A 27,290-nucleotide genomic window follows, 5' to 3' on the forward strand; every position below is an offset into this window, starting at 1 on the left:
AGACTTGTTCTCCAGACCCTTCACCAGCCTCGTTGCCCTTCTCTGGACACGCTCCAGCACCTCAACGTCCTTCTTGTAGTGAGGGACCCAAAACTGAACATAGTATTCGAGGTGCGGCCTCACCAGTGCCGAGTACAGGGGCACGATCACTTCCCTACTCCTGCTGGCCACACTATTTCTGATACAGGCCAGGATGCCATTGGCCTTCTTGGCCGCCTGGGCACACTGCCGGCTCATGTTCAGCCGGCTGTCTAGTTAATCTGGCATCCTACATAAGAAGAAAAGAAATATAGTCCCTGCGCTATGGGCTCCACAAGCCCTTTTGCCTCAGTTCTCGCACATCACTATTGCCAAGTGCAAGACAGATTATGCAATAGTGCCTTGGTCTAACTGGCACCCAGATACCATAATCTTTGGAGACTACAATAGTTGGCCAGAGTAACCCATCAATAAAAATATGCTCAGATGTGGAATCATAACCAATTGATTAATTTGGCCTGATTAGGAGCTTATTTCTTCAAATAAATTTTATGTGCAGAACTGTAGTAACTGCATGGAAAGTTTGACAGTTCTGCACTTAGATCAAGAAAGATGACAAATGCTAAGAAATTTTCAACAGAATCTTATTTTAGACACATCTCAAATTTGTGCTGAAAGCAAGGTACGTTTGAGAATAAAAGATTACCATTTCAAGTTTTTAACAACACTGTTCACTAGAGCCACACTTGTTCCTGTACTCCCATATGATAATACAGATATGAGAAGGGTCATATTCCCCCCTCATAATTCAAAGCAAGCGAAGCCAGTGCTCCAAACAGCGTGCCCACACCTGACTGCATTTCAAAGAAATTACTGTTACGAAGTTTCACTAATTATGTTTCAGTGTTACCTCCAAGCAGTAACCTCTTAGAACAGTGGGATGGAAGGCACTGTTTGCTTTTGTCAAATATATTTGAGCAACGCTCTTTCAAAATCCATTATGGAATCTACCAACCAAGATATTCTTACTTTAACATGATGTACACTGTGTCATGTGGCAGTTAGCGGATTTTGAGAGCCTGGTTAGTTCAGAAATGGACCACATTGCCTGAACCCCATTAGGACATGCCTTGAGAGCATTAGTCACTAGCAATGTCTCAGCATGTGCTGTGGACCAGCTTACGTGAAGTGGCCACCTATAGTCAGAGAAGGAAAGAGTCCGGGAGATCTGGTTTCATCAGCAGAAAGATACATATGAAGTAGTCTCCTCTCCTCATTCTTAAAATGTCCTCGTACAGTTCAGCGGAATAAAGATACACCGATTGCTTTAACTAAAACTCTAGCACCATCTTGGGGTGGAATTTCACTGTAATACTACAAGTGTTCGGTGAATGAACTATATTATATAGGAACTGCAATAACACAGCTGAAAACCTCCTTACTCTATTGAGCAATGCAACCTTTAGCAGAAAACTAGTCAGTTGAAAGGTAATTAAGCTTGGATTTATGACCGATGGACAGGCATCATGAGTAATTTCAGTATTATTAGTAGGAAACATACCTACTGGAAAGTCTTACATGTATCAGTCTCAAGTAACCTCTAATTCCATTCTTGCGCAGACAGTATCCATCTTGCAGAAATACAACACAGGTGAATTTCTAAACTCTTACTTTTTTTAACTAAACTGAGTCTCAAAGATACTGCTTTCTGTCTTGTTACTGACAAGTTTCATTATTAAAATCCAAAATAGTTTACAGACAGAGAATTAGGAGGCTTTCTTTTAAAAAAAAAAAAAAAGCAAGCATCTCAGAAACTATACACATCAACAAACTGACCTTCTTAGTTTTAGGTGTACCAGACAGGAATTAAAACAACAACAAAACCACTAACAAAAAAAAGTCATTTAGTGCCGACAGAAACAGCTGGTTTTACTTAAAATTTGAGGCAGTAATTTCAGGATAAAATTTCTTATTTTCTTTAAAGGACTTTTACATAAATACTTCCCAGTCCTAAACAGTTGGGGTTTTTTACACAACATTTCATTAGAATGGATACCTTTGCTAGTTAATTGTAAACCAACATTTTAAAATTTCTTCTACAATTCAGAAGAATAAAAATTAAGATGAAGTCTCTATTCAAGGTCAATATTAACAAGCTTTTTAAAATTTGAACAATTCTTCAGCACATCTTTGAACGGCTATTTATACTCCATTCAAGTGTTTGGAAAAAATAAACTTTAAAACTGCAGTAAGAATAGCAATTGATTACTACATTAAAGTACTTGTCTTAAAAGTTCTCACCATCACTCTGTCTTCATTTTCTGGCAAGTTGCAACGTACTTACATTTTCTCTGCTTCTGACTGCATCAAGAGCATCTGCAGCTAAAGATTCATACGAATATAGACAACTTGAGACACCAAAATGCTTGTCACACAAAAAATACTGTCCTCAGAACATACATACATTAACAATTTGCATTTTTACATATACCAGATAGTATCTGTCAAAATCAGGCCTCCTCTCACAAAAGAACTTAGTCCACAACATGCTTTGCCGCTGCAAGACACAGTGATGCAGAGCAGTCAAAAGACTGCAGCTTCCCTGACCTGTCATACTCCATAACTTAGGAAATGTTTTAGAAATAAACACCAAACCGTAGGCTTTTTGAAGTCAAATGTTTGTTTTCTGCACCATAAAATTATAACTAAGTCTTGGATTTCTGTCTCAGACTAGTGTTTTACAGCATTACTCTTTTTAATAAGAGACAAAAAACTGAATTCAAACAAAACTAAGCTGCCAAATAAAGTACTCCCTAAGAATGAATACTATGTGAATGAAAATCCGCAAGAGACAACATTTCAAAATATTTATTTCAACCATTAAATGAAAGATTGACAAAACAGTGTTTACTGTTATCAAGTCAATTTTCATCTAATCTATTTTATGACTTCCTCTCCCCATCAAGCATCTTTCTGAAGTGATCACCCAATTTTAGGGCCTTTGATTACTGGTAGTGGGGAGGACGCAGACTATCTGCAATTTCTCAACATGTTACTGGTTTAAGTAATTAAATATAAACATCAAAATTATGGTACCTGGATCTCTCTCATTTCCTATGAGGGTTAGAAAAGTTATTATTAACCCTCAATACCCTTTCATCCTCTGCACATTTTTCCCCCTAAAATAGATCAGGCTGCAGAACCCTAAAATCTTCATTTAATTGTCTCCCTATTTTGTTTTTTTTTTTTCCTTTGTGTGTGTGTACACATACATGTGTGTATACATACTCTTTCTACAGACACACACAGGGTAAACATTCTAACCATTTCACTTAAATACAATTTTATTTAAATATACTTAAGTTTAAATACACTAAGACTTCTTTCGATTACTCCCAGTAATGGAGCTACCTCAACCTTGCTTGCTTTGCTCCAATGCTAAGGTTGAAAGAAGAGGTTAGGCTGCAAGAGCAAGTGTTCCATATCTGTGTGAGGATATTGGTATTTCTGTATTCACCTACTTTGAAAAAAGGATCACAGAAGGATAGCAAAACTATAAGCAAGCTCCAGAACTGCCCATGTGAACTACTGCCAGACCTATTGCAAGAAGAAAAACCTGTGAGAACAAAGCTGCTAGTTGACATATTTATGAAGATCCTAATGAACACATCCAACTTCTATCTATTTGACAAAAAAAACTCTACATTTTCAGATGATTCAGAAAACAATTTAAAAAAATTCAAGTGGCATTGGAAAAAAGTATTTATTTGTATCTCAACAGTTTTTATAAACGCTCTTCACTCACACACCACTAATTGTCAATTCTGGCTACAGTTAACAGAGTATTATCTTTTTCTGGAGATGAAATCATGAACATTGCATGGGGCAGCTTGAATGCCTCAGCAGAAATAGTATTGTGACATCATGTTTCACAGTCCAAAAACTACTGATTATTCCCATCAGATTAGCACACAAAGTACAGAAACCAGCCAACATAGGAAATATGTTTGAAAAGCAGAAAGAAAAGATATTTTAAAGTAACTTTTAAGGTATCACTAGCATCAAAGCAGGATCACCCTTCCCCCCAACTCCAGGGAAAAAAAAACCCACCAACCCCAAAACCAACTATATTTCTCTCTTATGCAGTACAAGTGTTAAACTACCTACAGAACAGCTTTAAGTAATAACTTTCTGTTTTTAAAAGGTTTAAAGGTTCCACCCTGTGTTTGAAAATACATTAAAAAATTATAACCTACAATTTCATTAAAGACAACAAATGTGCAAGCTGAATTATCCAGGCATGCAAGAGAAGTCAAAATAGCCCTGAAATAACACAAGTCTACAGGTTGTAGATTATAGGTTAATGTCGAACAATAAAAAACGGACAAGGTGGCAGGAGTCGAAGGAGGAAGTTACTTGTTCAGTGTTTCAGATCACACATCTTTTTATGCTTTCAAAACTCCAGCTGAAGGGTTTCTTCCCTTCTTCTTCTGTTTTAGACTATACAAAATTTCAAGTGGAGGCAGACCAGGGATTATTAATAGATTTACCTCCTTCCTTTTTCTTTTCAGCTGGATTTCTCTGTATGATATAAATTTAGTTCTAAGTGATGCTCCTTGATTTTCAGCTATGTGAAGATGCATCAAGAGAATAATTTATAAAGCTAAAAATCAATCATCAGTATTCTTGTGGTCTACGTATGAGACTACTACTTTTTGTTGTTCATAAAATGAGTATACAAAGATAGTCATATCCTCAAGAAAGACATTACTTGTTGCAATTATTTCTTCATATTTGCTTCATATTTAAATTAACTTTTACTGTAGTCAGAGTGCTGACCTCAATATTCTGTAACTGTAAGAGCAGAGCAAATTACCAACAAAATTATATTTTGCATCACTTTGTTAGGATACTAAGTAATGGGAAAATGGGAGTTCAGAAAACTCCCAATTAATCAATTAGCACTTTAGTAACTGAACAAATGCTCAAGTAGCTTCACAAACAGTAAGTATGATGGCAATGCTGCTGAAGGTGGTGGTGGTGGGAATAACCACACAAGTCAACCCCACTTCCTTCACTATCCTTGGCCACATAACTTCCCCGCTCTTACTGGCCCAAGTGTCCATGCTACAAATCTGACCAGGAAACCTCTCTGGGTTAACACTTCCTCCACCCCAACCAGGTTAATCTCAGGAAACTGATTCACTTTCCCAATTCAGTTCCCCACACAGCCACACAAATGCTTGCGCAAGCACAAACTGTGACTAGGAAGCTGTATGGAGCAATAATGCAACCAAGCTGCACAGCCGGGGTAGAGTTTCTTCTCACAGTAGTGACAGATCAGACTATTTCTAGTTCTGTAAACTAAAAGATAGACTTTCTCATTTCTGCTGTCTGAAAAATCTCCCTGGAGAGCTTTCATTGACCTGTGCTACAGATAATGTTTTCTTTTTAAATATTTCCTTCGACGTCTCTCCCTTTCTCCACTTTTCCATTGAGCTACATGGTATCTGCTGCCTCTGGTATCTTCCTTCAACCTGTTGCCTTCACCTCTCCTCACCTTCTCCAGTCAGTGCACTTCAACTCCACTTCCACTCAGTGATGTAATCTGGTAAGTGAACATTTGCTACTATACATTGCATTTTATTTAGCAATTTTGGATTACACATACAGCATGGACAAAGCAAGATGGCTTTCTGGCCAAATATTCCATTCCTTGCTGCTCACACACAACACAAAGTAAATTTAGAATTTTAAGAAATATCTTTATGCAAAGCTTTGTGGTAATTTCAACACAAACTGGTGCATTGCAACTGTCCCCGACAAGAATAGGTGAGGACTTATAGATAGGAAAACATGACACTACATAGTACAGAATCTTTTGTGAAATCTTGCTGCCATACAGAGATTTCATAATTTCCTAAAGAAAAATAGAGAACTCTCAGAGAACTCCTGGGGAACTTGCATTTTAAGAAGCCAGACATTAAGAGATAATCATCACAAGCTAAATATATCTAACACAAAGAAGGACATAAAGTCTTAAGAATCTATTAAATAGTCCAAACTTACTTCGTCAGAAGCAGAGCGAAGACACTGGACAGCAGCCTGTTTTTTCATTTCCTCTAGTGTTAGATCAGAGCACTTTTTCTTACTCTTTCCCCATTTCTTGTAAGCTCCCTTTTCCCAGCCCAGGAAGATGTCATTCTCCTAAAATCAAAATAAATAAATTACATTATTTAAAATACATTAATATCTCAGTACTACAGCAGAACAGGACTACAAATAACATACTGTTCAAAATAAAAACAACCTCATCCTATCTACTAAAAACTACTTTTGCCAAATTAAAGATTAGTTTGATTATAGAAAACTTGCACTTACTATTCAGAAAAGCACATATATTTTTCACATGACAGGGAGGCTACTCACACTTCACTGCAATATTTTCCAATTGCAAAGCCTATCCATAAAGATCATTTTATGGCCAACTTGTGGTTGAATGTATTACTGTAATTTACACAAAATATGTTAGAGAGTTTCACTGATCTCTGAAATAATAAGGATGAAAAGCAAGTAGTTCAGAGTTGGGATCAAACTTAAGAGAAAGCTAAACAAGCCAAAAGAAGAAAATGCAATGTTAGATCCCAAAGCCTTCAACTCAGTCTCACAATGAACATCATTATGACTAGAGATAGCAGTGCCTATCTTGAAATGAACCTGAACTAATTTCAGAAGAAAATTAGACACTGTGGGTGGGGGTGTTGGGTTCTCATACATGTAAGAACGTTTAGTTAAGAACAATAAAATCAGAGTGCTATTGTATTATATGTAATAATCTGAAGATATGTAGCATTGGTTTTATATCGCTTTTCAGAATTTACAAAATTTATTATCAGACTTGCTTATTCTTCACTGTCCACTCACATATATACACATGATTTCCCATGTACATCTCAGAGAAAAATTTTGGCTACCAGGAAAATAATCTTGAACGTCTTTTAATGTACGCTGGTCTAAATCACCTTCTTCAGAGAGATCCACAAACACCTGATGCTTTTCAACATACCTGTTTCAACCTTTTCAACATATCTGTTACTGCTTCCAACAAAATCCAGGCTAAGGCCTACCCTCATTTAAAACACAGCTTCAAAATGAAGTAAAAACAAGTTGTCAGTGAACGTAGTCGTCTCTGTGCAATCACAGAATAAGATGGGAAAAAAAGGGGGTGAAGAGGGACCAGTGACCTTCAGAAGCAGCCATTGAAATGGCCGCTGTTCATGATTTTACATGACCGAGTCCTTCAGGAAAGACTGGAGCAACTTGTTGAATTTATTTCTTAAAGTCTTATTTGATCATCAAAGTGGAGAAATGGATTTAATTCTGAAAGAACAAAAAGCTACCAGTCACCCTGTTTTTCCTTATACTTGTGCAAGATGCCAGTGGTTCATTTAAAACGAGAAATTTGAACAGGCTACTGTTCTGTTATTAGAAAGACTAACAGAAAGAAATAATAGAAAAAAATAAGAAAAATAAAATTCTCAGAAAACAGGTTCAATAGAATGTGCCAATCTACACTCCATTTTTTTTAAAATAAATTCATAAGTGTCTTCCAAAATTTTAGTTTATATATTTCTTTATATACAATGAGGCTGTAGAGCACTCTAACTCTTCCCAATATACACGTGAAAGTATACAAACTGATGAGACCCACCTACCCCTCATCAGCTTCTAAAGCCTGGCCTGCTCATCCACATGAGCACAATTACGAATGAAAAAAATACATACCCACTTGTAATACGTCACTCAAAATGAAAATCCAGGCACACCAGCAAATGCGCACTGGGTTAACTTCATTTATTCTGCTTTTAGGTGAAAAGTTGATTAAGGCAACATCTACACTAGGAAAACGCTACCAAAATGCTAAAGTACTTTGTTTTATCTATGCCGACAAAGCTTTGCTTTGTACTGGTACGTTACAGCTAACCTCTGCAAGAGCAGCTTTACTAGCCGTATACGTTAGCAGTCTGTCAGCAGAGCAGTAAGAACCTTCATGCTTACAGAAATTTATAAAGCGTTTCATGCTGTTCTCCACACACATAATTTGAAAGATATCTGACACTCGTCTACAAACTTTGATTATTTTTCCATTTTTAAAAATTTAATCCTTGCAACAAATACCCAATTTTTTAAATGGGGAAAGGGAGACTGAATGGAAGTCTCTCTCAGGCACCCACCACAGAGCTGCGTGTATCACGGTCTCATCCCTCCTTCCAGAGTAAGCATGTTGTTCGGACGCTCTGGGAACAACACAGCTCATCTTGTAGGATGCAGTGATTGAGGACAGAGCTCCGGTAGAATCCTCTCCTCCTTTCTACCTCTTTAGACAATACACTGAAAATTTGTTTCTAAACATACGGTTTTCAGTCACACCTGGCTGCCGGTGCTTCACACCACCACTTTTAAGTTTTATAGGAAAAAAAAACTGTTGAAAACTTGAGGGTTTGAATTTTTTTTCCTGGACAAACTCGCTAATTTTTTAGCCTCAGATTTTACAAGATTAGCAAACACCATGGATTACAGCTACTCCACATAAAATTTTGAAGTTTAAAATCCTCATGTAAACTACAATATTTATCAGCACTATATATGTATTTGATATAGCCTAAATTTATTGAGGACCTTGCACTTTCTGCACACAATTCAAACACCACACCCATAAAACACTACAGAACAGTGAAGAAAAATCCTTACACATAATTCTTGCGTTATAATCTATCAGAACCACTCTGAATCAATTACAAAATAAAAAAAGAAGAAAAAAAAGTGTTACAGTAGAATGGCTAAAAACCAAGAAAATGTCACATAGCCTAGAGAATGAGTTTGTAGAACCTGAGTTATGAAACACAAAGCGAGTGGAATTCTGCTTTTACGATGACTAAATTAGTAAAAAAAAAAAAGACAATCCAGTAGTTTCAAATGGTTTAAATTAATCTCTTGCTTTTTTCCCCTGCTTTTTTTTTTCCCCTTTGTCTCCAGTGGTCAGGAGCCCATTAATAGGTTCACTCCTCAGACTGGAAAATATTAAGTCCATGACAAACAGGAAAGAAAGCAGTTTAACAAAACATTCTGTATGCATGAAGGCAAGTAAGCTAGTTACTTCACATGGAAAGAATCACTAAAGGGCTTCTGTTCTCTTCAGCTATTAGATGCCTTCGTTTACTTTTGTTTCCTAACAGAACTAGAGATCATATGATAATGCTTATTTTAAGGCAAGAGCTCTACCGTAACTTTGAATTTTCATAATTCTGTTCAGTGGTCTCCGAACGTTTCATAAAAGCAATGCCACCCCAAACTTACAGATTTAAAAAGTGTGCTTACACACAGAAGGAAAAATTGAAATTTGGCTTACAAAATTCTAATGTTTAAAACAGACGACCACTACTTTAATTTTTAAGGGACGACCACCCAATATAAAATAAATACCAACAGGAAGCTGAGGCCACCTGAATATTGGAAAAATTCAAGTTTGACTATCTAAACTGCTATTTAAACATCTGTTTTTCAGAGTCCTATTGTACCTACCTACTACATAACTAGATGATTTCATATTAGAGATTTTTAATTGTAAAGACACTGAAAGTGCAAAGTTTCATGACAAGAATAACTTAAGAACCATAAATGTGGCTAAAGAAATGTTGGTAAAGTATCTATTCTTTATGCTAATGCTGCCTCAAGAAATCCAGTATTTGGAGTGCTTAATTCAATCCTGAATTAATATCCAGGCGCAAATTTTAGAAAGAGATTTCTAAATTGTTTCTCCGGCTCAACTACACAAAAGCAGCAATTCCACCGCTCCCCTCCACCCTACCAAGAAATTGGAGAAGCAAAAGAAAAACCCGTTTGGTAGCGATTCTTCTTACTTTAATTTGTTATAAAGATAATAGAGAAATACCTACTATCAGTAAGACAACAAATGTGACACCTTGTGATAAGACAGAAAGAAAATTGTTTTGAAGCTTATAGTCTACATAAACGAAAAATCAGTTTTAAATACTTCAAGAACCTTGCAGGAACTACCCTTATTTCATAAAAGCTGGAGTCAAGTTCACTGATGCAGAAACACTAGATGACTCAAGGTCCCAGTTTCTATTCAGGTAAGTAAACAGGCTTAAATTTTGTCTTATCAGCAGAACACACAGGAAAGGAATCAGATTTAATAACCTGATCAACAAACTCCCCAAATGGGGAAATCAAATCAGCAGAAAAACATTTTAAAAAAAAATCAGATTTTTTTTTCTTAAAGTAAGTTCAGAGAAACTGATTCCCTGAGATTCTCCCTGTGTAAATGCACTACAGATTGATTTAGATACACACTAAGATGAACAAATATAATGTATATCAAGTTTTCAGATAATGTACTGAACAGCCATAATTATCTATGTGGTCGACATTTCTATTTCCAATTATATACGAGAGACTTTAGGGCAAGAATTTCCATTCTCTTAGAGGAGAGAAGAAAATACTGAGCTAAAAAAAATTCTGAATCAGAGAATTTTGAAGAACTCCTCTTTTTTGAGCAATTTAATTTCAGCACAAACCAGTTGCTATTCAAGCATATTACCAGCCTGGCATTTCTTGCTCTCATAAAAGTTATTGCTGGCCAGCCAAAACGTGCTGCTTCAACAAGCAAGTTCTAGGAACAAGTTCATACAAAAAATAAGAAGCATTCAATGTCATCATTTCTCAAATACAAAATAATCACACACACAGAGTCTCTCCCTTTAAGAATCCAACTCAAAGAATACCATCAAAATGAGTAACCCAAACATCCAGACAAGATCATCTAACGTGAAAAAGAATTCCCAAAATTGTTAAGGTATACAAGCAGAGTCCTGCAAGATTGAATAACATATGTGAACAATTTTTCCTTCTTATAATCCTCAGTTAATAGATTAAGAGATATCTCCAAGGAAAGGGAAAAAAATTACCCTTTTTTTTTTTTTTAAAGGGGCAAACATTTGCCAAAGACTCAGCAGAACAGTCAGTCGGTATTTTTGCCATGAACAGTTTGGAGTTGTATGTCTACCGAATGGCTGGCTGGTTCCTGTCCAGTGCAGTACATAAAGATTAAGTTTTGTCTGCTTGTTCCAAACTGGGGCATTAGTCTGCAGACTACTCTACCAAGCTATAGGGGAAACCTTTCTTACAAAACTTTTTTAAAGACGCTCAAATGCCATTAAAATAGATCATCAAATTAGTGGACAGGCCAAAGGGAAAAACAGAATGAATGCTCACATGGACAGAGTGAACAGTGAATGCATATGCCATTGTTCCTTAGAAAGAAGCTCAAAACCAGGAAAAGACAGATCACCCAAAACAACTGCTATACCGAGGTCATGGATCATAAAAGACACCACAAACCCCAAAATGTTTTGATAGAACTACAGAATTTGCAGATCTTTACTCTGCCTACGAGACAGAATAGTCTCAACTCAAGCCAGCAGCGTTCTCCAAAGGCATGCATCTCTCTCCACAAACACACCCAAATTAATTCCTGAATATCAACACGCCATCCACAAAATTTCCCTGCTGAAGTCTATCATCAGTATATCTTAAGTCAGCGACTGCTATCAAGGTTTGTAGTGAATAAATGAAAACAAAGACTACATAATCTGACAAAATGAAAACACAGGTAGTCCAGCAGTCCTGGTCTCTTCTGGCAGAAACAGTTTTTACAGCATTGATGTTTAATTCAATGTTCACGTATAGAGGTATGAACTGCAAGAAAGCTTTTCCAAAAACTTACTCAAAGAACTCCAAAAATCAACTCTTGAGAAGTTTGGATAGGCAGGGAATGGAAGAAAATAGCCATAAAATATATCCAAAATGGAACAGGTGCTCACTACCTCTAGCAGGATCTCATAATGGAGAATTTGGGGAAAACTGCAACAGATCACACATGTATTTCACCTTTAAGATTATTCAAGAAGCAGGCTATAAATATGTTCAGTGGTCTTCTGTGAAAAAGTACTTCCCCTAAACTGAGATTCAGGAAAAACTCATGGATTGCTTAGAGCCACAGGGATATATATCTTTTCATAATTGCTTTTGTGAAAATTTTAAGAGACATTGCATCTCATTATAATTAATGAGAAAGGTCTAATGGACCAGGATCGGCTCAGACATTCCTCACAAGCTGCCCCAGACTGAGACAAAGATAATGAGATAATACATATGCAAGACAATTCAGAAGAAAATGCGAGAACAGTGGCACAATCTCAGCTTATATTCTCCAAAAGACACGCAACAAGAGGTTCAGCAGACAAACAGCAGTTAAGTATACCTTCAGAGAGCAGCACAAGTTTTCTCCATGTCAAAAACCATGCTACCACAGAATGGAGAGGACTGGGAAACATTCTTTAATGTTAGATAATTACTCCAAATCCAGGTATTACAAGCGAAAGAATTCATCTTAGACTTCTTTGTGAAAAGCCAGAGAACCATCTAGCCACTAGTCACCTCTTTCCTGGTTGCTGTAACTGGAACATTACAATCCTATGCAGTTGTCCTGTAACAGAACAGCTGATAATATATCAGGCCGCATCACTGCTGTGACTTCAAGGTCCTCAAGGCATTCAAGGACTGATGATTCCACTTTTTGCAGGCAAGGAAGAACTTTACCTATTGACACCAATCAATCTGAGTATAAAATCCTGTAAACCCAGTTTCTGCCCATTATAAACTCTTGCTTATTATCCTACCAACTTGAAAGGGCAGTCTATGTGTTGTTCACTAATTAGAAGTTACTCTAGGCTGAAACCAAGCAGAAGAAATTTGATCACACCCACTCACAAGAGCGAGAGAACATGCAAATACTGCATCTGTTGAAATCTTATGTTTGTTGAGCAGGCTGCCTTTAGAGTTTTCCCTTTAAAGTAAAAACAGAAAAGAAGAAAATTTAGCAAGGCTATAGCTACAGCTATAAAGACATCATTTTACTTGCACATCTTACCTACATGACAAGAAAACAAAGCCAAGAACTCAACAGAAACTGCCACTACGGAGTCCAGATACCTGAAAGGGACATGTTATGACTGGAAAAGTTATTCCACAGCATTTATGGTTGCTCTCTTGGATTTAGGAATAAAGTTGTGTGGCAAGCATCACAGACCACTGTAATCATCTGATTTCAGAGAATACAGGCAGTGCACACCTATGCTTGGAGACATGCGAGTGTACTGTCACGCAATGACCTACTGTACAAAGCACACTAAGGAGGTATCTCAGCTAGCCCCAGAATCCAAAACAGTACAATTATATCAAATAAATCCTGACTGGTGGGAGGACTAACCAGCCTGGCACTTGAGCTTATATCTCTGCTTTGCATTATGTAAGCCTTTGTGAGAATACATTAGTAGTCATAACTTAACAATAAAAAAGTGATTGTTATTCTTTTTACATGACTCTCAGAGAGACACCGTAACTAAGCATTAGATGCTATTTAGAAAGTCACAAAAAGGTAATATAGTACTGTTTTAAAAGATAGCTTTGATTACTTAGAGCAGAAGCTAATGATAACATTTTAACTATATTACACAGATGCGCCTACTTCAATAGGATAGTAACTAAGATAGGCACCACAGAGCCTACATAAGTTTGATGTCCTGAAATGGACGTTTCACATATTGGAATAGACATGTTTGCAAAGGAATCAGTATTTCAACATGATCACTCACACCGGTAAAAAGGCAAAAGACAGTTTGAAAGAAGATTTCTCAGGTAACCATAGTCCTTGAGAACAGATAGGTTTCTTTTGCACTAACATATCAGCTGAAGCTGACTACTCTGAAACCTGTACAGTTTGGACGAATACAATGACCCTGAGAGCCTACTGCTGAGCTCCAGTCCCTGCCACCACAACTCTTATCCCTAAAACGGAATACAGAATACACATGCATTGTCCATGATACTCCAAATCTACCCCACATCTAACAGTCACCAAGACAGAAATACAGAACACAGCAGCTATTTCATAATTAACAAGTCAAATGACAACTAAAAATTAATAAATTTTTTAAAAAGAAAATAAATAAATAAAAATAATAAGCCCCACAGAGACACTGCACCAGTACGAACCTGAGTTGCATTGGTCAGAACTGTTACATGAGCTTTGGCTGGAAGCTCTCGTACTGACAGCAGTTGCAAAGAAACCCAACTGAAATGGCTTCAGCACCTGCAAAACAACTATAGGTGCAGCTGTTCTTCACAAGCCACTCTACAGGTGCTTTCACAGGACAAAGCCCATGGCGCTGGGGGAATCACAAGTCTGGGAGTTTTCTGAGGCACGTGCCTTTACAGTAAAGCCATTCCAGTCATCTTCCACTGCTTAATTAAAAAGGAGTCCATATCCTCCCAATTTTTCTCACCAAGTTAACATTGTATACAAACGATTTCTTTTCCAAAGTTTAAATATGACAGTGTGAGTTATATAGTACTCAGCTAGTCACTCCTGAAGGGGGGGGGGAGGGTGGAAGGAGCACAGCTAACTTTTCCTCTGTGAACTTTTTAAGTTAGTTATCTGAGCTTTTACAAAAGTTAAACTATATTCTATTAATAAATAAGCTTTATGGGCATATTAACATGAGGATACTGTTTCCTAAATATGGTAAATCTGCTCTTTCTTCAATTTACATGTTTATGTATGAGAAAAAGAGGGGTTTTATTCCCAACCCTGCAAACATGTACACATCTGAATACTCTAAGGACTTTAATCATATAAAAAAAGTCCAGTCAGAAGTCTTGGTCTCACAATTCCCCTTCCTACCTAACTATTCTTTTCTTCATACACAAATTTCCACAACTTGAATTTTACATACTTAGTTTGGGTAATGATTAAAAAGTAAGGTCAGAAAATTTTAAAAATTGTTCCTATAGGAATGTTGCACAGCTTAATAAGCAATAACACAAATACAGACTAAACCAAAAATGTTTTGCATTCAAGAAATTTACTTCTACGTGTTGCTGGCGAACTTTGAAACTTAATGACACTTGTGTGCAGCAGTCACACAGCATCACCCTACTATAACTGAACTATACTCTGCGTATTTTAATGCATTAAAAACAAAGGGGTTTCAATGACCCACAGTTATTTCTTAGGGATGATAAAAGAGCAGTTGAAATTACACTAGAACCTGCATTGTCATCTTTTGTTAAATAGGCATACCAGCCAAATTAATAATTAATACAGGTTTAGTGTAGTACAGAGGACCAAATCCTCATTTCTCCGCCTATCCCTAGGTTATGGATGAGATTTTCACTTCAAAACAAACACAACAAAACACATCCTCTTTCTCCTAAAATATACAAGTGAAAAACTAAATATCCATTACTAGAATATAAATCTAGACATCAGGTCCCTCTACTGGGTTAACATGGGATGGCAGGGAGAACAAACACCTGACATTCAACTGGATCTTGGAACCTAGCAGGTGCATCACAAGTACTGTCAGCAAAAAGTGTCCCGTGTCACCAGCACACGCTAGCCAAATCCAGAAGAGCTGGTAATGGTATCTCCATCCCAGTTCAGAGTGATAGGCCAAAAGCATTTCTGGAGATAAAACCACAGAGTAAAGACCTAAAATTTATCATATGTGAGCTGAGGTCTCTTTTCCACCGCTCTTTTCTTCTCTTGATATAAAAAAGAGAATCACATTTTGGACTTTGAATATGTATGTGTTAATGATGAAAAAGCAAGAATAAAAAATTATGATCAGAGAGTCAGCAGAAGTGTAGCTATCGTTCTGAAGACTTTTTCTATCCTTCCATGTAAAAGATTACCTGAATGGAACTATTTCAAATCAGTCTACAAATAATTAGCCTTCCAGAATGAAACCCTCTCTCTTATAAATTGAAAAATCAAAAGAAAAAATCTCTTGCTGGTCACAGAAGAACACAGTTTGCAGTACAACAGCTACTTAATTCTGAGAGTTAAGAAAATATTATCTTTTAAAAAAAACTTTTTCAGCATTTTTACTTTTGAGGGTCAGAAAAAAATGTCAACTTCTAAAAATGAGTTGAAAGAAATAGATCAAAAGCAACAGAAGACACTTGATATGTAAAGTAGGCATAACAAATGCATTTAGACCTTCATGCTGCATGACCAAAGGCTTACAAACAAAGTCTTTATCTCACAAAGTGTCTAGCTGTTGGGTTCCGGTTTTGTTTATGTTTTGGTTTTGTTAATAAAGGCTCCATCCCTTCAAAAGGGAGAACAGTCTGCAGGCAAAAAAACCATGACTTGTTATATTCGGAAACAGCTATGCTTACAAATAGTATATAAAAGATACAACACAGAACACTGATTTTAAAACTGTACAAATAAAGATCAATGAAACAATGTTTCACACAAAATATATTTTAAGGCAATGCCTTCCGCTTCACACAGATTATACTATCTTAATGTAATATTTACTGTATCACAAACTGGTTTGAGAACACGTATATCTACAAATGTACCTTTAATTAGCATTTAAATAACAATCAGAAATCTTAAAAGCACCTAGTTGGTTTAGCATTAGGAAACTAAGAGCAAGGCATTCTGATTAAAAATCAATCTACTCTGAAGTCAAAAGGCTGTCTCACAATGTTCAGATCTCCCCCAACAGCAATTCTGTGGGTCCCCAAAAGTTAAAGATTTGTCAGTAATTTTATGGGGTTTTGTCCTTAATTTATCCTTTATTCCGAAGTAAGAAAATTCAGTAATAAAATGCAAATGATGAAAGCATGTATACTTAACAAACATTCTGCACTTTAGTTGCCATCACACAGCCTTTAAATCCATACCAATTTTATGAGGTTTTCCTTAACAGACCAAAAGCATCTAAAAGGTCATCTACCTCAGAACAAAATACCAGTTATTTCCAAACATTTTGAACAGACACCATTGATAGGCCTCAAATCTTAAAAAACAAAACAAACAAAAACCCCAACACACCTAAATAATGAATGCAATATGTTATATAACACAGTTCAACAGATTCCTTTAGCAATTTTGACCATGTAGACACCTAATTTATGTGTAAATCAATTTGAAAATCATGTTCTCTAGAAATTTTGTAAGCAAGAAATGTCTTTGTTTCTAGAAAAAAGAAAAAAAGGCAAATCTACCACTGAAGTCCTTACTTGCCTTCTGATATGACAGACCTAAACTAACTAGCCACAAAACCCCCGAACTATTTCTATGAACATCCTGCTGTGTCACAGTAATCAAGGAAAATGTGCAAAGCCAATTCATATTGTCCTTGTATTCTCTCCTCCATCAGTCAACGCTCGTGAAACATCCCAAAGAACCTCCTCCCTTCCACCCTCTTAAACCCTCCCACCAGCAATATCATTGCGGCAAAAAAACAAAGGAGGGGAGAGGGAAATGGGGAAAAAAAAAAAGTGCACACACTAAGAATGAAGGACTGTTTAAGAACTTTTACATCTTAAGCTTTTAGACTCATTTCCAAAATTAGCAAGTATGGCTTGAATAAGAATTGTGCTATAAATGCCAACGATAATTAACTTCAGTACTAGAGTATTTTTTAAAAAACATTTAAAGTCTGTGTATTTAGGAGGTGTTACAGTAATTCTTGATAGGTATGTATAACATATGTATAACCACAGGAGCTCTAGAAGATCTTGGTACCGCAATTTACCATAAACAAGATTACTTCCTTGAAAGCTCTCTAGTACTTTGAAACACAGCTGGGCAAAACACACCTGCTTATCGATTTTCCCAATACTTTAATAGATATTTCAGTTCAAGCCAATGAGTCAGAACAAAAACTGCGAACATTCCAGTAAAATTTGGTTGCAGTGTATTAGGGTTTTACTTTCACCTACGTTTTCTGTACTGTGCCTCCCTCCACAGCCCCACACACAAGTACGTGCAAAAAGCCCCTATCAACTCTCTGAAACTCATCACTTATTGATCTATCATTTTGCGATATTGAGCCTGTGTCCATATAATGATACCCAACAGAGACCACTCTAACTGGACAAGGCATGGAATTAACAGTAATTAAAAAAAAAAAGACTCCCAAAAACCAGACTCACGCACAAAAAACCCAAAACAAACAAAAACAAAACATTAAGTTAATCAGTACTAGAATATTTTTTAAAAAACATTTAAAGTCTGTGTATTTAGGAGGTGTTACAGTAATTCTTGATAGGTATGTATAACATATGTATAACCACAGGAGCTCTAGAAGATCTTGGTACCGCAATTTACCATAAACAAGATTACTTCCTTGAAAGCTCTCTAGTACTTTGAAACACAGCTGGGCAAAACACACCTGCTTATCGATTTTCCCAATATTTTAATAGATATTTCAGTTCAAGCCAATGAGTCAGAACAAAAACTGCGAACATTCCAGTAAAATTTGGTTGCAGTGTATTAGGGTTTTACTTTCACCTACGTTTTCTGTACTGTGCCTCCCTCCACAGCCCCACACACAAGTACGTGCAAAAAGCCCCTATCAACTCTCTGAAACTCATCACTTATTGATCTATCATTTTGCGATATTGAGCCTGTGTCCATATAATGATACCCAACAGAGACCACTCTAACTGGACAAGGCATGGAATTAACAGTAATTAAAAAAAAAAAGACTCCCAAAAACCAGACTCACGCACAAAAAACCCAAAACAAACAAAAACAAAACAAAGGAAAAAAAAAAACCACCCAACCCCACACACCAAACCCTTAAACACATGTTATCTTCTATCCACATATCAAACTAATAGATAATATTGGAGGAAGAGAGGTCAAGTGACTAAAGCCACAGAAGTCTGCAGCAGAATCAAGACCGGAAACCACGTATTATATATTACTAACAAACCAGAAGGGAACATGCTGCTTATTCTCAAAAACAACCCTGAAGACCTAGTCAATCAAGACTCCCGCATTCTTTTTAAATACTTATTTTAAATGTAAACAGAAGTGACTGATAACACAGTAACACTCATATCTTAAATAGCTGGGTATGCCTAGTAAGGTTGGGGATGTTTTTTCATTCATTTTTTATTGTAAATCTTTCTGTACTTACCTGACAGAACCTCAGCCCAGGACTTTAGAGTTCCATTTCCCTGCTACAGTTGATGACACGAGAACACTCTAAAGAAAGCATGGAAGGAGGCTCCCTGGAGCAACTAAAACAGTGCTAATGATGTCATCAACATTCTGAGGTGGAAAGATCTTAATGACCATCTTAACTTCAGTTTGCAACATTTCTAATGAAGATGATTTCTACAGTATCCGTAAGATTAAGACTGCCTAAATTTGTCCTCTTCACCACCACCACCCCCAAAAAAAGCCCATTGCAATGGATTGTTCATATGTGTAATCCCATTCTGAGTGTTCAGAGACCAAACATTCCTTTTAACCTGTTTAAAACAGAAGTCATTGCTGTATTTTTGGGAAGAAGTGATGGCTAATCACTCCCCACAGAAACAGAGTTCTAGAAGCAAAGAATCATAGAATCATAGAACAGCCCAGGTTGGAAGGGACCTCGAAAGATCATCTGGTCCACCCTTTCGAGGGAAAGGGAGCCTAGATAAGATTATCTAGCACCCTGTCCTACTGCATCTTTAAAACTTCCAGCAATGGGGGACTCCATCATGTTCCTGAGGAGGTTGTTCCAGTGAATGATTGTTCTCACTATTAAAAAATAAGTAAGTAAATAAAAAATTCCTTTCTCATGTCGAGATGAAACTTCACCCAGCGCAACTTCTACCCGTTGTCCCTTGTCTTCTCCAAGTGGCTCTTTGGGAACAGAGAGCCTCCGTCCTCTTTGTAGCTGTCCTCTAATATGGGGAGAAATCATTGCAATAAACCCACGATTGAGAATAGTTCTTTCCCTAGAAATTCTGTCGTCTTTCTCAAGAATCAAAGGAATCGTATGCGAGAAAAAATTCCTGAGGTGCCAAGAACCAACTCTTCCACAGGAATTAATTTAAATTAAAGGAGCTCAGGAACTCTCAGTATTTTACTCCTAAATTATTTCTCATTTAGATGTTTAATTGCTGCACTCTTCCCTGATTTCTATTTGTAAACTACACTGGTATTTGTTTTTCCCCTTTGTCTTAACATTGTACCCATCACCAAAACTGGATTGAAACTGCTTATATGCAAACATATGCTTTAGAGTACAGATTTTCTTGTTTCCGAGTGACTTAACTAAACCAAAATTAATTTTACAATGCCAGGTCATACAAATAACCAGTAGGCAATAAGTAAAACAAAAATAAACAAATAAATAATAAAATAAATAAAAGAACAAGCACACGTGTTTTAAGATTTCCTCAATTCTCCATAGAAGAAATTTGTATTTGCAGTCTTTAAAGACTAAGCTATTTGAGAAAGGAATTAGGTAGCAATATATTTCACAACATATGCATCCAATCATTATTACAGAATATCATCCCAAAACTAAATTGATACTAGGTCTCAAAATTTAGAAAAACGGTTATTTGAAGCAGAGGGAACAAATGCAATAAAAGTATGTTAGAAGCAGGATCAAACTTGAGGAGGTTGAAAAGAAACTTCCAGCTTCCTCAAATCTCTACGTTGTTCAGAAGACATCCTGTATGTTTGTACTACAGCACCCGCTCAGCAACACAGGTTTTGGCTACCCTGGCACTGGCAGCATGTGGTATTCTTCCCTCTTTGGCTCATTAGGTTCAGATAATCAACTTGGAAAAAGAGCAGACACATCCCTTAAAACTCCGCTGGCAACCCACAAAGCACCCAGTTAAGGTATCGAAACGAGAAATAAACTGAATGAGGTTTTCCTAATATAGTTACCCTGCTTCTTGCAAAGCCTGATAAAATGAAAACTAATTTTGGCACTTCAGTCATTTCAAATTATCACAGTAGTGACTTCTCTATGACTATGCTCTAAAATGGACTGAAAAGAAACAAGTCTTTATTTTTCCCCAAAGCCACAGGGCTATCTATAAAGCTCCTCAAATTCTAGTGTGGTTTCAACTTGGTTTCTTTTTTCTGTTCTCACCCCACACCCTCCTTTCAAACAGGTTTTCAAACTTTATTCTGTCCCCTTCTAAAATACAGCAATTCGTGTCTGACCAAGATCTAAAAAAGTTCACTGTCAAGGTACATTCTAAAGAGTGCTTGCAGTGGTTTTTTTTACTTATTATTATTAATCATGAGGTTGTTCCTGGTGACTTCCACTGCTGCCAGATAAACTTTTGAACAAAAATTACTTTTGCATTTAAAGTTTTCTGGTTTGCACAATGGAAGCATGAAGGCTTTTATGCACAGTAGTGGTTGCTAAGAGTTCAGAAACTGGCAGCATCTGACATGAATTTTTTTCTGCTTCAGCTACATTTACATCTATTCCACAATACCCTGCCCTGCTCTTGCTGGATTTTTAAAAAGGTAAACTAGAAAACAATGAAAGTTCTGAAGCAGTTAGGTAGCAACGTGTGAAGTACAACCAAAACAGCAGCGACAAAAAAGAACTAATAATTAAGCCCCCGAGTTAAGAGGTATTTGCTTTCCTTCCTTCCCACTGTAATCACAGCTACCTTGTAAGACAAAGTCTATGATCAACAGCATCCTCATCCCTTCTTGAAAACACCAGAACTTCCCTGAGTCCTATATCCAGAAAACTCCACTACTGAAAGTATTTTGATATAGGTTGATGATGCAGAGAAATTAAAATAAAAAAAAAAAGAAAAAGAAAAAAAAAAGAGGTGAAATCAGAACTGAAAAGTATGTTCTAGGGTCATATAAAATCCATAGCAAGAAAGGCACAAGGAAACAGTAATAGTTGTGCCTATCTGATACAGAGCTTCACTTTTCTCCCCCTGCCCTTTTTGAATTGCAGCCATGTATAGCAACTCACTGTTCCACAACTCTTTTGCATGCCTTTTATCACAATTCAGCATTAACATTCTTTTAGAAGAGATTAATAATGTATGTGCAATAATGTATTTTAACTACTTGAATACTAAAAAAAAAAAAAAAAGTCTTTTTTTTTAATTCTTTACTGAAAATAGCACAAGATGAAATCCATGAGGAGAAGTGATGGGGAGTCTACAAACTACTGTAAAGCAGGCCAATCTGACACACAGTTTACAAGAATTACATTAGTTTACTAATGTTCCAATATTAAATTAACCTTATAATCACAAGTACTGGAGGTCTGAATTTATGATACAGAACATTCCAGTGTTAATAATTCTGATATCAATTGTAGTAACGTGAAAATTTTGTTTAATGTAATCGCTCAAACAGCAAACTAACTACATTAATCTCAATTCACCCACCAAATTTGATCCCCATGTGGTTTATACCCCCCTTCCACCCACACACTGAAAGACAACCGCCCCCCCATCTGAGCCATACCCATGTATAATACACAGAACATAACTGATACAAAAACTCACTTTCACTGGACAACATCTAAAATATGTAAATACCTGTTCCTGCAGGTCGTAGTCATAGCTATCATGCAGCAGAAGACTGAGGACATACCGAGTATAAATCATGGCATCAATGCCACACTTCTCTAGCTCTTGTCCCAGCCAGGTCTGCACTGGACCCAAAGCATGTAGCAGAGACATTTCAGAAACAGATACAGGGCCTGGATAAGAGCTTGAGGAGCTTTCAGATGGCAAACCATCCACAACAACTGTACAGATAGGGCGCATGAATCTAGGTGGTTGGCATCCTTATAACGTGAAGCATTTTCTGTAGTTGATATTCCGTCGATATCTGGAGGTGATTTTCACTCCAGTAAATAGGAGGGAGGCTTGACTTCTAGGACAATCATTTATATTTCCTGGCAGTTAGCCGTCTAGGGATGAACATCACTCTTCAGGCATGACCAGTGAATAAACTAAATCCTAATAGCAAACACATATGTAGATGTGTTTTTCTACCTTAATTTCACATTGAGGCCAGATGCAAGTCCCCAGCAGGACCTATAAAGAGGAAAAAATAATAAGTTGTGATAATATGTATCCATACATGAATAATATTAAACAGTGAAAAAAACACCCAATGTAGAAAGCAGTCATTTACATACTGCTTAATCCACATATATAGTACACCTATTCAGTGTCATTTTGAAGAGTAACAGGAATTATTCCAAGTTTAAAGGTGACTTTTAGAAAAGGTACTTTTTAATGCAGGAAGAGAGACTCTTTCATCAAAGACTTCACAACTAATCCGTTGATTGAAATATATGTTTGACCTAGCTTTATGGGAAAGTTGAGATCTTATTACTTTCACTATCAGCTGAAAAAAAAACACTTTGATTAACAAAAAAAAAATCTATGTTAGTTTGCATAAAGACTGACTGTATATTTTGCATCACTAGAAGACAATATAATCCTACTGGTTTGCAGTGATTTCCCTTTCTGGAAAAGAAAAAAAGTGTCTTGTTTATAAAACACTGAATTTATGAAATTCATCTGGCCAGGAGTTTCATAAATTCTACCACTAAATAGTTGCTATCTTCAGACTTCAGGTTTTGGGGTTTTTTTTTTTAGTTTCAATATTTGCCGTGCCTCAGGACAGCAAAGCATTTTATCATCCAAAATCTGTCCTCATAAAAATATAAATCTCTGGAATAACTTAAAAAATTTGAGCAAAACATAATTTATCAGTGCCGGAATTAACATTTAACCCTCTTTACAGAAAGCATACGCCAGTCTTACCTGAGAGCTTACACTCTAAACCATATCCTAAAATAAGACAAACCACCCTAAGACTTATACCACCCACAATCCCAAATCAGTATCGATAAGCAAGGGGCAGAAGGTGCAAGCACCACACACATAGGCATTTTGCCCTCTAACCCAGAAGAAGCCAGTCCAAAAAAGGCATTTTTGGACTGGTATGTTGATCAACCACATGCCAATCTGGCATTTGTGTAGGCCTTCTCTCTCCTCTCCAGTTTCTCATCAACAGAAAACAAAGCTCAAATCCTAGCAGGAAAGATCCATTCACTGAAAGGAAACAAAGACTAAAGGATCTAAGCAAAATCTACTGTTTTGTTTCAACCCCACTGCAAGATGACCAACACACTCAAAACAGACGTCACCTAATATAACTATTTCAACTATATACTGTATGCAGCATTTTGCATGGGCAGCATGTGTTGTGTGGCCAAAGTTGAAAGGTTACAGTTGATACCTATGTCCACACAACAAAAGATCGTAGTTTTTAGGAGCTTTCTTTGCATCACCAGCCAGGTACAACTGTATATTCCAGATCTTTACTGAGTCAATTGCGACATCATCAAAAAGAAACCCATTATAATCAGTTGCTACAGAGCTGACAAAACTCTGCTCTACACTACGCTTACTTCTCTGATGGCAATGTTCATTTTGAGAAAGTAACACAAGAGTATTCAATCTTTGCCAGTAACATGTTTGTATTAGTCAGAATCTCTTAAGTAAGCACAAATAACAGTAGGTAGAAACATCCTGCAAAGGGCCTGGAGGTTACTGCTTCATCACGTAATTAGAGAACAGAAACTATGAGAAAAGTCTAATATTGTAACCAAGATACTCCAAATCGAGAGCCACAAGTCCAAACTCTTATGCAGTCTATATTCTTAATTGTTGAAGAACAACATTCCACTCAAACATCTATTTTGTCCTCCTGTTGGTACTCCACATCACAGCATGTGATGAACACTCTCCCTAAGTCAATGCCACAATCCCAGTCAGCCCCCTAAACCCCATGTTTCAAAGATCTGGGAACACTGACACTCCATTTGTCTTTTTTGAGACACAGAGCAGAACTACCTGAATGTTCAGGAAATCAACAACTTTGACAGAGCTGACAAAGTTACACTGGAAAGGGGAATTATGAAAGGGTAGATGGAGAGGAAAATCGGGGGGGAAAAAGCAAGAAAGTGACCAAACGAGAAATTAATGTATTCTAATTCAGCAGGTCTCCCATAATCTTTTCTTTTACAAAGTGTACAGAGAATGGAGACGGACAGCAACCACACATTCCAAGTAGTCTTTGGTTTGCAAAGATACCATCAAAAACAGTCAAAAGAGGTTGGATGGAGAGCACTTGGTTAAGGTGATCACGTTTTTCATTTGAGGTTTTGAGTATCCAATACAGCAAAGCAATGGGCTTCTGGAAATTGAGTTACTTCAATCAAAAGTGACTGCATCAGTGGACAACGGAAGAGCTATAGATGTCACCTACCTAAACTTCTGTAAGGCCTTTAACACGGTCCCACACAACATCCTTGCCACTAAATTGCAGAGATATGGATTTGATGGATGTACTATTAGATGGATAAGGAATTGGCTGGATGGCCATGTCCGAAGAGTTACAGTCAATGGCTCAATGTCCAAGTGGAAACCAGTAATGAGTGGTGTCCCTCTAAGGTCCACACTGGGACCAACACCATTTAATACCTTCATCAAGGACATAGTGGGATTGAGCGCACCCTCCGCAAGTTCGCAGGTGACACCAAGCTGAGTGGTGTAATGGATTTGCTTGAGGGAAGGGATGTCATCCAGAGGGACCTTGACAGGCTTGAGGAGTGGGCCCATGCAAACCTCATTAAGTTCAACAAGGCCAAGTGCAAGGTCCTGCACATGGGTCGGAGCAATCCCCAGTATCAATTCAAATTGGGGGATGAATGGATTGAGAGCAGCCTGGCAGAGAAGGACTTGGGGATATTGGTAGATGAAAAATTGGACATGAGCCAGAGCTTGCAGCCCAGAAAGATTGGGGGATATGGATTGAGAGCAGCCTGGCAGAGAAGGACTTGGGGATATTGGTAGATGAAAAATTGGACATGAGCCAGCAACGTGTGCTCGCAGCCCAGAAGGCCACTTGTATCCTGGGCTGCATCAAAAGAAACGTTTAGAGCAAATTCAGAGGAGGGCCACAAAAATCATCACAGGGATGGAATACCTCTCCTATGAAGAAAGGTTGAGAGGGCTGGGGTTGTTCAGCCTGGAGAAGAGCAGGCTTCGGGGATAGTTTATTGCAGCCTTTCAATACTTAAAGAGGGCTTATAAGAAGCCCTTATAAAGAGGGCTTATAAGAAGAAAGATGGGGACAGACTTTTTATGAGGGCCTGTAGTGACAGGACAAGGGACAATGGTTTTAAACTGAAAGAGTTTATGATCGGACATAGGAAGACATTTTTTACAATGAGGGTGGCGAGACACTGGAACAGCTTGTCCAGAGAAGTTGTGGATGACCTATTTGAAGTGTTCAAGGTCAGGCTGGACAGGGCTTTGAGCAACCTAATCTAGTGAAAGATGTCCCTGCCCAGAGTAGGGGGGGTTGGACTAGATGATCTTTAAAGGTTCCTTCCAACACAAACCATTCTATGGTTCTATGATATAGCAAAGCAAAGGGCTTCTGGATACTGAGTCACTTCAATCAAAACTTACTTAGACACATGGTTTAGATCCTTAGCACCTAGTAAGGACTGAGTTTATGCTTCAGTTTTTCCCTGAATGAGGTGATATGTGGCCTCTCTTTTCTTCCTTAATACTTACTTTCATGAGGCATTTGAGAAATTCGGTTCTTGAGACCTAGGCTGACAAAATCTGATTTACTTTGGCTTACCAGTTAAAGCGTGTCTTGGTTTTTTTAGATGGGGAGGAGAGGAGAGAGACAGCAAGAGAGAGACAGGTTATCACAGGAATTAAGCAGCTCTGGAGCCCTCAGCATAAGAAAGAAATACTTACTTTCATGAGGCATTTGAGAAATTCGGTTCTTGAGACCTAGGCTGACAAAATCTGATTTACTTTGGCTTACCAGTTAAAGCGTGTCTTGGTTTTTTTAGATGGGGAGGAGAGGAGAGAGACAGCAAGAGAGAGACAGGTTATCACAGGAATTAAGCAGCTCTGGAGCCCTCAGCATAAGAAAGACACAGACCTGTTAGAGCAGGTCCAGAAGAGGGCCACAAAAATGATCGGGGGATGGAACACCTCTCCTGTGAAGAAAGGCTGAGACAGTTGGGGTTGTTCAGCCTAGAGAAGAGAAGGCTTTGGGGAGACTTTCTTGCAGCCTATCAGTACTTAAAGGGGGCTTATAAAAAAGACGGCGGAAAACTTTTTAGCAGGGCCTGTTGCGACAGGACAAGGGGGAATGGCTTTAAACTAAAGGGGGGTAGATTTAGACCAGATAGAAGGAAGACATTTTTTACGCTGAGGGTGGTGAAACACTGGCACAGGTTGCCCAGAGAGGTGGTGGATGCCCCATCCCTGGAAACATTCAAGGTCAGGTTAGACGGAGCTCTGAGCAAGCT

The 27,290-nt window shown here is 37.5% G+C and overlaps 1 protein-coding gene across 2 annotated transcripts in view; it reads right to left on the minus strand.

Moving 5' to 3' along the window:
• The window catches only part of KIAA0232 (KIAA0232 ortholog), a 53,472-nt gene extending 30,499 nt beyond the window's left edge, over positions 1-22,973 (minus strand). For both annotated transcript variants that reach the window (XM_009273746.1, XM_009273745.1), the window contains exons 1-2: positions 22,468-22,973; positions 6,049-6,186 (exon numbers count right to left, since the gene is read on the minus strand). In XM_009273746.1, the coding sequence (XP_009272021.1) occupies positions 6,049-6,186; positions 22,468-22,698 (369 nt within the window). In that variant the 5' untranslated portion in view covers positions 22,699-22,973. The remainder of the gene's footprint in view (positions 1-6,048; positions 6,187-22,467) is intronic.
• Between the last annotated feature and the right edge of the window lie 4,317 nt (positions 22,974-27,290).

The sequence above is a fragment of the Aptenodytes forsteri genome, unplaced genomic scaffold (genome assembly GCF_000699145.1).
Source record: "Aptenodytes forsteri isolate BGI_AS27 unplaced genomic scaffold, ASM69914v1 Scaffold111, whole genome shotgun sequence".
NCBI lineage: Eukaryota > Metazoa > Chordata > Aves > Sphenisciformes > Spheniscidae > Aptenodytes > Aptenodytes forsteri.